Source organism: Staurois parvus, unplaced genomic scaffold (assembly GCF_062004578.1).
Source record: "Staurois parvus isolate SC_StPar_1 unplaced genomic scaffold, SC_StPar_1.0 ptg002195l, whole genome shotgun sequence".
NCBI lineage: Eukaryota > Metazoa > Chordata > Amphibia > Anura > Ranidae > Staurois > Staurois parvus.
In genome coordinates this window covers 127,501-137,500 of record NW_028319991.1, presented here as the reverse complement: position 1 = coordinate 137,500, position 10,000 = coordinate 127,501, and the positions used below count along the sequence as shown (strand labels likewise).

The window sequence follows — 10,000 nt, the reverse complement described above, 5'->3', positions numbered from 1 at the left end:
GATCTTCTTGGAGACCTCAATCTCGGAGGTCAGTGAATGACTTGAAGGAAACCTGTGCTAGTTTCGTAGCCGGGAAAGTGAAACATAGAAGACTCACTGTTCAGATTTATCCTTTGTATTGCTGTTAAAGCCATTAGACTGGGTTCACATCAGTGTGGTTTTTCCACGACTCGTTTTATATGCGTTTTTAGGTGTGCTGTCATTAAATTCTATTAGAATGCGAGGTTTATGAAAGCGTATCAAAGGTGCAGGAGGCAGGACTTTGATGCGTGTAATGCATTTTAGGCTCAGTTCACACTAGTGTTGAAAGCAGGCGTTTTGAGGGGCGTTTTTAACACTCCTCAAACGCCTATGAAAATGATACTCATGGCAGCACACAGTGCTGTTCACACTGAAGTATTAGCGTTGCATCAAAATTGATGCCTCATGCCCCTCCTCAGGGCTATAGTCGCCTCGCGCCCCTCCTCGGGGCTGTAGTCGCCTCGCGCCCCTCCTCGGGGCTGTCGTCGCCTCGCGCCCCTCCTCGGGGCTGTCGTCGCCTCGCGCCCCTCCTCGGGGCTGTCGTCGCCTCGCGCCCCTCCTCGGGGCTGTCGTCGCCTCGCGCCCCTCCTCGGGGCTGTCGTCGCCTCGCGCCCCTCCTCGGGGCTCTAGACGCCTCGCGCCCCTCCTCGGGGCTCTAGACGCCTCGCGCCCGTCCTCGGAGCTCTAGACGCCTCGCGCCCGTCCTCGGAGCTCTAGACGCCTCGCGCCCGTCCTCGGAGCTCTAGACGCCTCGCGCCCGTCCTCGGAGCTCTAGACGCCTCGCGCCCGTCCTCGGAGCTCTAGACGCCTCGCGCCCGTCCTCGGAGCTCTAGACGCCTCGCGCCCCTCCTCGGGGCTCTAGACGCCTCGCGCCCCTCCTCGGGGCTCTAGACGCCTCGCGCCCCTCCTCGGGGCTCTAGACGCCTCGCGCCCCTCCTCGGGGCTCTAGACGCCTCGCGCCCGTCCTCGGAGCTCTAGACGCCTCGCGCCCGTCCTCGGAGCTCTAGACGCCTCGCGCCCCTCCTCGGAGCTCTAGACGCCTCGCGCCCCTCCTCGGAGCTCTAGACGCCTCGCGCCCCTCCTCGGAGCTCTAGACGCCTCGCGCCCGTCCTCGGAGCTCTAGACGCCTCGCGCCCGTCCTCGGAGCTCTAGACGCCTCGCGCCCGTCCTCGGGGCTCTAGACGCCTCGCGCCCCTCCTCGGGGCTCTAGACGCCTCGCGCCCCTCCTCGGGGCTCTAGACGCCTCGCGCCCCTCCTCGGGGCTCTAGACGCCTCGCGCCCGTCCTCGGAGCTCTAGACGCCTCGCGCCCGTCCTCGGAGCTCTAGACGCCTCGCGCCCGTCCTCGGAGCTCTAGACGCCTCGCGCCCGTCCTCGGAGCTCTAGACGCCTCGCGCCCGTCCTCGGAGCTCTAGACGCCTCGCGCCCGTCCTCGGAGCTCTAGACGCCTCGCGCCCGTCCTCGGAGCTCTAGACGCCTCGCGCCCGTCCTCGGAGCTCTAGACGCCTCGCGCCAAAGAGGAAAAGGCAAGTCCTTGAAATGCGTCAGCCTATTGGATGTCTACACTCCCTATTGCGGACTGTTACTCAGCGCGGTGCTGACCCAGCTGTTCTTTTATGATGTGCCTTGACCTACTTTATGTCTTATTAAACATTTTTTATGGTAATGCACTCGGCCAGTTACAGCTATGACTTGCAGAGGCATGATGGAACTTGTAGTCCTGCAACAGCTGGAGAGCCGCAGGTTGCCTACCCCTGGCTTGGTCCTTTGCTCAGACTCTTGTTCCAGAGCCGACCTTGGGAACTGCTAGCCAGCTCCTACAATAAAGGTCCAGGGTTATCGGAATTCCTTGAAAGCATATGATATGAAATCCTACACCGGTACATGTCCCTGCTAATAATTATTCGGAGGCATATGGTAGCGGAGTTAAGAGCAGCAGTTATCTTAAAGCTTGTTGGTGGGGGAGGGGGACTACATACCAATATAATGGTACATAGATATGTACCTTTCTAGGGAAAATACTGCTCCGGATGCCCTTCAGTGTTCACTTTAGCAGGGATCATGTTACAAAATGCCTGTGTTTGATCATATGGTTTTTAGTGAAAAATAGAATCAGATGAATAGGCTAGAGAAGAAATTCCTCAGGATTAAACATTTCAGCCTGTCTACAATTTATCTGTCCCTCCCAGCAGGGCTATTAACTTGGTTTATTATTATTATACAGGATTTATATTATTATTATTATTATTGTACAGGATTTATAATATTATACAGGATTTATAATATTATACACGATTTATATTATTATAATACAGGATTTATATTATTATTATTATACAGGATTTATATTATTATTATTATACAGGATTTATATTATTATAAATCCTGCCTGTATTATAATAATATAAATCCTGCATAATAATATAAATCCAGTATAATAATAATAATATAAATCCTGTATAATAATAATAATAATAATAATATAAATCCTGTATAATAATAATATAAATCCTGTATAATAATATAAATCCAGTATAATAATAATAATATAAATCCTGTATAATAATAATAATAATATAAATCCTGTATAATAATAATAATAATATAAATCCTGTATTATAATAATATAAATCCTGCATAATAATATAAATCCTGTATATTTTTATTATACAGGATTTATATTATTATTATTATTATTATCATTATACAGGATTTATAATATTATACAGGATTTATATTATTATTATTATTATTATACAGGATTTATATTATTATTATTATTATACAGGATTTATATTATAATACAGGATTTATATTATTATTATTATACAGGATTTATATTATAATACAGGATTTATATTATTATTATTATTATTATTATACAGGATTTATATTATTATTATTATACTGGATTTATATTATTATACAGGATTTATATTATTATTATTCTTATACAGGATTTATATTATTATTATTATACAGGATTTATATTATTATTATACAGGATTTATATTATTATTACACAGGATTTATGGCGCCAACAGTTGGCTCAGCGCTTTACAATATAACGGGAGACAATACAGCAACAATACAGTTCAATACAAGAGGGATAGGAGGGCCCTGATCCTGGGAGCTTACAATCTAGGAGGGAGGGGCTTTTGGTACAAAAGGTAATAACTGTGGGGGATGGATTGGTACGAGGAATAGAAGATTCCGGTATTAGCTGAAAGCAGGATAGGCTTCCCTGAAGAGATAGGTTTTCAGAGATCGCCTAAAAGTGAGCAGAATAGGCGATAGTCGGATAGATTGGTGTAGAGAGTTCCAGAGGATGGGGGAGGCTCTGTAGAAGTCTTGGAGTGTTTGTTTTGGTTGGGTGCAGATGATAGGTATGTGTCATTTTAGTTTTGGTCTTAAGCAGATGTTTTTATCTTTTTTTCTTTTTCTTCCAATCTCTGTCTGTTCAGCCCCACCAGCGTCGATCCCCCAGATGCCCGCACCTCAACTCTTGCTGGATGGCCTTTCTGTGCAGCCTCTATTTAATGATATTTCAGGTCAGTTTTCTGTTTCTTGTCAAGAGGATATTAAAGTGAGACCAGAACGGATTAATTGGTTTTCTATGCATTCCTATGGGAAACCGCGTTTCGGTTTACGAATTTCTTGCCATACGAAAAGTCACGCAGAGCGCATTAAATTCGTAAACCGAGGTACGCCTGTATTTTGAGGGTGTGGTGCACCTTCAGAATGCGCAACAAACCTGCAGGATATAATAGAAGTGCGCTTCCTTGGTTTGGGGTCCAGGGCCACATGTAGTCTGCAGGCCACAGGTTGAGCAACCCCTGCTATAAGGTTCAGCAGTAACATAGGAGTCCTAGAATGGAACCATAGTTCTTCTCTTGCAAGGAACTTTATTCTGGATATTTTTGTAAGCCGACAGTGTTGTTTTAAAGAAGGGCTAACCTTGCCTTTTTTTCCGACAGTCCCCGTTTCTCAGTGGCGCCGGCATCTTTGGGTGCCGGTCTTCGGACATCTTCATTGGCTGGCGCAGGGTGATGTTACATGACGTCCTTCCACTCTAACCACGCATGCGCAGCTCTGGGAGCACGCAATGCGGCGATCGGTGGTGCGCTGTGTCCCTGGGACACAGCAGATCACCGATCAACGGAAAGAGCCGAAGATGTCGGCTCGGTCATGTGATCAGCTGTGTCCAATCACAGCTGATCACATGTAAATAGGGAAATGCCGGTTATCGGTATTTCTCTCCTCACGAGCTGTCACGCTGACAGGAGTGGAGAGCCGGTAATCGGCATTCTTCGGAGGGGACATGTACACTGATCATCAGTGTGCCCTGATGATCAGTGTAGCCCCAGCAGTGCCACCTGTCAGTGCCCATCAATGCCAGCTGTCATTGCCCTCATTGCCCATCAATGCCACCCGCCAGTGCCACATATCAGTGCCTACCAGTGCCCATCAATGCCACATATCAGTGCCCATCTGAGCTGCCTTTCAGTGTCACCTACCAGTGCCAGTCACTGCCACCTATCAGTGCTGTCAGTCACTGCCACCTATCAGTGCTGCCAGTCACTGCCATATGAGTGCTGCCTTTCAGTGCCACCTATCAGTGCTGCCAGTCAGTGCCACCTATCAGTGCCACCTATCAATGCCTGTCAGTGTCGCCTATCAGTGCCATATGAGTGTTGCCTTTCAGTGCCACCTATCAGTGCTGCCAGTCAGTGCCACCTATCAGTGCCGCCTATCAATGCCTGTCAGTGTCGCCTATCAGTGCCATATGAGTGCTGCCTTTCAGTGCCACCTATCAGTGCTGCCAGTCAGTGCCACCTATCAGTGCCTGTCAGTGTCGCCTATCAGTGCCATATGAGTGCTGCCTTTCAGTGCCACCTATCAGTGCTGCCAGTCAGTGCCACCTATCAGTGCCGCCTATCAGTGCCATATGAGTGCTGCCTTTCAGTGCCCATCAGTGATGCCTGTCAATGCCCATCAGTGCCACCTACTAGTGCCTCCTCATCAGTGCCACCTATCAGTGCAGCCTATCAGTACCCATCACTGCAGCCTCATTACCGCACATCAATGAAGGAGAAAAATCACTTACTTACAAAATGTTTTAACAAAAACTAAGAAAAACCTTTTTTTTTTTTTTTCAAAACTTTCAGTTTTTGGTCTGTTTAGCAAAAAATAAACCCCGAGGTGATTAAATACCACCCAAAAAAACCTCTATCTGTCTCAAAAAGATGATAAAAATGTCATATGGGTACAGTGTTGCATGACTGCGCAATTGTCATTCAAAGTGCACTGAAAACTGTCCTGGGCAGGAAGGGGGGTATAAGTGCCCTGTAGGCGAGGGGTTGAAGGGAAATGGGCAGCTCATGGTTGGTCTTTCTGCAGGTATACCGCCCATCACTGCTTACAACAAGAACGGCCTGAAAATAGACTTCAGCTTCGAGAGGTCCAGCACAAATGCCAGCGTGACTGTGATTACAACTCAGGCGTTCAACAGCACAGACAGCGAGATGACGGAATACGTGTTCCAGGCAGCAGTACCAAAGGTATTTTATGTTTTATGGGTAACATGCGATATGCGTCATCGGCAAGCAGCCTTCCAGATGTTATAGCCGGGAGCTTCATCTGATGATATTTTGCCTTCTGGCCGGCAGAGTGCTTTACAGCCCCCCCCCCCCCCCCCCCCCCGCCTCAGTACTCCTCTCTCCTCCTGATGCAAGCAGTGGGCTGGCTCTCAAGAGGAGCTATAGAATCAAAATCCCTTGATCGGTGGGTGGCCTTCTGGAGGATCGGGCATCCTAGGCAAACTGCATTTACATGCAGATGGTAATGCCGCATGTAATACTGATCTGTGCCCAAAATGACCGAAGTCTGGTGAATGAAAGAGGCAATTCAATGACAGTATGGCCGGGGAGGAAAGGACTGTCTTGGAAATTCGCTTTTAACGAATTTCTCCTTACCGTGAGTACTCGCAGTTGGATGCGCAGCAATCCCCCATAAAGCTGTGCGAATCTCGCTTACCGCGACTGCAGCTAAACTCCACGATTCCTGCGCCTCCAACTGGTTTAGCTATCTTGAGATGTGGGAAAAATGGAGCTCCAGTTACAGGAATGATCACACGACACTCTCAGGTTGCTGTTGGAATTCACATAGAGCGCGTTTTCATTCTCAGCCTCTGGTTTTATTACAAACACGCAAGCCCCCCCCCCCCCCCCCCACGCAGGGGGGGGGGGGTCAAGTCAATCCCCTCCCACAGAACAATGCAATGGGGAGTGTCTATACACAGAATGTACATCCTGATTGGAGCATAGCCTTTCCTTTTATCTATACTGGAAACCAGTTCTCCCCTCCCCCTTTCCCATGGTGAGCTCTCTGTGGAGAGCAGGCTTCCCATCCTATCAGCTCCTACTAGTATGTCCATTCTCTGTACAAGCATCCCCTAGATTAAACAGTGTCAGTCTGTATCTGAATGGGCCCGATACGATCTTTATTAAAACACATCCATCCAGATACAGTTTCAGGTTGGTAATGGCTTGTAAGATATCCATGAGCCTACACGCGGAGTTCGCACTGCTTGGCGCCTGGCGGTACGAAGTCCATGTGGTACTATGCTGCTGATATGTGGATACAGGCCCGTGGCCTACCGCCGGCGGCATTCGCATCGAATGGTGGTATACACGCAGATCTGCCATCTCATCCATTACCGAGCTGAGTACTGTAATACATACATTGTACATGCGCATGGCCTAATTGCAGCCTTCAGAGCTTTAATGAAGCCACACGAGAGACATATGAATAACACTCATATATGACACATTTAAAGTTCAACCTGTAAATACAAAATTTCCATGACAAGGACTAGGTCAGGGGTAGGCAGCCTGAGAGCCGCAGGACTACAAGTTCCATCATGCCTCTGCAAGTCATAGCTGTACCTGTCAGTTTTGTAATCTATGCAATGCCTCATGGGAAATGTAGTTCCACAACAGCTAGAGAGCCGCAGGTTGCCTACCCCTGGACTAGGTAATGCTTTACTTCAACCAGGAAATGAGATGGACTTTATCTGCTGGTGCCGGCTCCCTAACAACCGATCAGTCATCCTTGCTGAGTCTCTGGTTGCTAGGATGCCAGCGGGTGCCGACTCCTAACAGCCAACAGAAATGACAGGCAGAATCGCATTTCAATGCGTTTTTGATGCAGAAAAAATGCAAGATGTTCTACTTTTGTTGACCGCATTGGAATGTACTGCACTGATGTGAACGATACCTATAGACTGAACTACTGTCCATGCGTTTTTGATGCAGATTAAAGGATAAGTTCACCTTTTAGATAAAAAAAAATGCTAATTTTTTTCCAGGTAAAAAAATGCGCATTTATAATTTTTGTCTGCAGGAGCCTGTAAACCGTTGCACCAGCGATCAGGTGCCATGCAGGTCCCCTGCAGATCTGTCAGTATATCGGCTTCCTAGTCCGGGATTTACGAGCAAGCAGATATACTGACGGGAAGAATGAATGAACCGTCTTGTGGTAGTTCATTGAGGACTACAAGCGGACAGCCAGTAAGGCTGTTGGTACTTGTGTTCTCTCATTCACAGATGACTGTGAATGAGTAATGTGGCTGTGTGGGCGGAGCCTCGCACAGCCACGTTTTAAAAAAAAAAATTGCCAGCTAATGAGAAGGGAGAAGATCCCTCCAACTAGCTGTCAAAGTGGGGATCTGGGGGGAGCGGGGGCCAGTCTGATCATTACATGTTACACCGTGGACAGCCAGTACGGTTGATGGGACTTGTATTCTCATTCACAGACGAATGTGAATGAGTGACGTGGCTGTGTAGGCGGAGCCCCGCACAGCCACGTTTTGAAAAAAATGTGGCAGCTAACGAGGGGGGAGAGGATCCCCCCCCCACTAGCTGTCAAAGTGGGGATCTGGGGGGAGCGGAGGCGGGTCTGATCATTACATGTTACACCCTGAATATGGGTGTAACGTTACAAAAGGTGAACTTATCCTTTAAAAACACACTGGACCGCATGTTGCGTGAACGGACCTGTACAATTTCTGCAGCGTTTTGCAGAGTCGCAGTATTTATTTCAGGTACTTATATAGCGCCATCATTTTACGCAGCACTTTACATATATATTGTACATTCACATCAGTCCCTGACCCTCAAGGGGCGTACAATCTAAGGTCCCTAACCCTCAAGGGGCGTACAATCTAAGGTCCCTAACCCTCAAGGGGCGTACAATCTAAGGTCCCTAACCCTCAAGGGGCGTACAATCTAAGGTCCCTAACCCTCAAGGGGCGTACAATCTAAGGTCCCTAACTCTCAAGGGGCGTACAATCTAAGGTCCCTAACCCTCAAGGGGCGTACAATCTAAGGTCCCTAACCCTCAAGGGGCGTACAATCTAAGGTCCCTAACTCACATTCATACATACACATACTAGGGACAATTTAGACAGGAGACAATTCACCTACCAGCATGTCTTCGGAGTGTGGGAGGAAACCGGAGTACCCGGAGGAAATTCGCGCAGGCACAGGGAGAACATGCAAACTCCAGGCAGGTGGTGCCGTGCCTGGGATTTGAACTGGCAACCCTAGTACTGCCAGGCGGAAGTGCTAACCGCACAGTCCATTTAACATGATTTCCTATGGGACAGGTTCACATCTCGGCGTTTTCACCTGGTGCGATTTTTGGAAAGGATCAGGGACTTTTTTTAACACAAAATGTTGCGTTTTTGGCTCTGTAGACTTCAGTGGAAGGGAGGAGGGGGGGGGGGGGCGGGTACCCGAATTTGACAGGTACCTGCTCCCACTTCTGCAGTGTTGTCCTCCCCCCTCCCTCCCTGTAGTCTTCTGGGACATGTGACAGGTCTCACAAGACTACGGGGCCATTCACAAAGCGCAGCGCTTCTCACGCAATTGCGCAGTGGGCACTTGGCTGTGAAGCCGCAAGCTGTCACAGCCGGGTGCCCACACTGACGATGCCGGGGAGAGAAGACGGTCGGTGAGAGCATGATACCGCTGGACCGAGGAGCAGGTTCTTCTGCACAGTAGAGCAGAGTGGCCGGCCCGGTATTCTAACACGGCGGTGGCGACGGGGGGGAATACCAGGCCGGTCGCTCCATACGACGCACAGACATTTTCCCCCATTTTTTGGGGGGGGGGAAAGTGTGTCTTATGGAGCGAAAAATACGTTAAGTTAAAACACATGTAAAATAAAGACACCAAGTTGGCATCAACATCCACTTCCTGGATTGCAGTGGAGCACGATGACGTTAGTAGGAGGCTCCGCCAAAGGCGTTTTGTCATGCATGGGAAACCCGCATTTGACAATGTTCCTGGATGATACTGAGGTGACTTGGAGGGTAATCTATAGCAACCAATTAAAATTAATATTTGCAGGGGCATCCCTAGGGTTGGTGTCACCCAGTGCGATAACATTAGGTGACACCCCCTTCGACAATCTCCGCAGGATGGATCGGATCTGCGGATTGAGCATAATGGATCGGAGTCCGATCCATTATCCTCCCCAATCCGCAGATCCGATCCATTATCCTCCCCAATCCGCAGATCCGATCCATTATCCTCCCCAATCCGCAGATCCGATCCATTATCCTCCCCAATCCGCAGATCCGATCCATTATCCTCCCCAATCCGCAGATCCGATCCATTATCCTCCCCAATCCGCAAATCCGATCCATTATCCTCCCCAATCCGCAGATCCGATCCATTATCCTCCCCAATCCGCAGATCCGACCCATTATCCTCCCCAATCCGCAGATCCGACCCATTATCCTCCCCAATCCGCAGATCCGACCCATTATCCTCCCCAATCCGCAGATCCGATCCATTATCCTCCCCAATCCGCAGATCCGACCCATTATCCTCCCCAATCCGCAGATCCGACCCATTATCCTCCCCAATCCGCAGATCCGACCCATTATCCTCCCCAATCCGCAGATCCGACCCA

The 10,000-nt window shown here is 48.8% G+C and overlaps 1 protein-coding gene across 1 annotated transcript in view; it reads left to right on the top strand.

The window, feature by feature from the left end:
- Positions 1-10,000, top strand: part of LOC149431633 (AP-1 complex subunit gamma-1-like) — a 32,580-nt gene that overhangs the window by 16,595 nt on the left and 5,985 nt on the right. The window contains exons 10-12 of the mRNA XM_089665450.1: positions 1-28; positions 3,484-3,570; positions 5,420-5,580. The exon at positions 1-28 is cut by the window's left edge and continues 99 nt beyond it. Of these exons, the coding sequence (XP_089521576.1) occupies positions 1-28; positions 3,484-3,570; positions 5,420-5,580 (276 nt within the window). The remainder of the gene's footprint in view (positions 29-3,483; positions 3,571-5,419; positions 5,581-10,000) is intronic.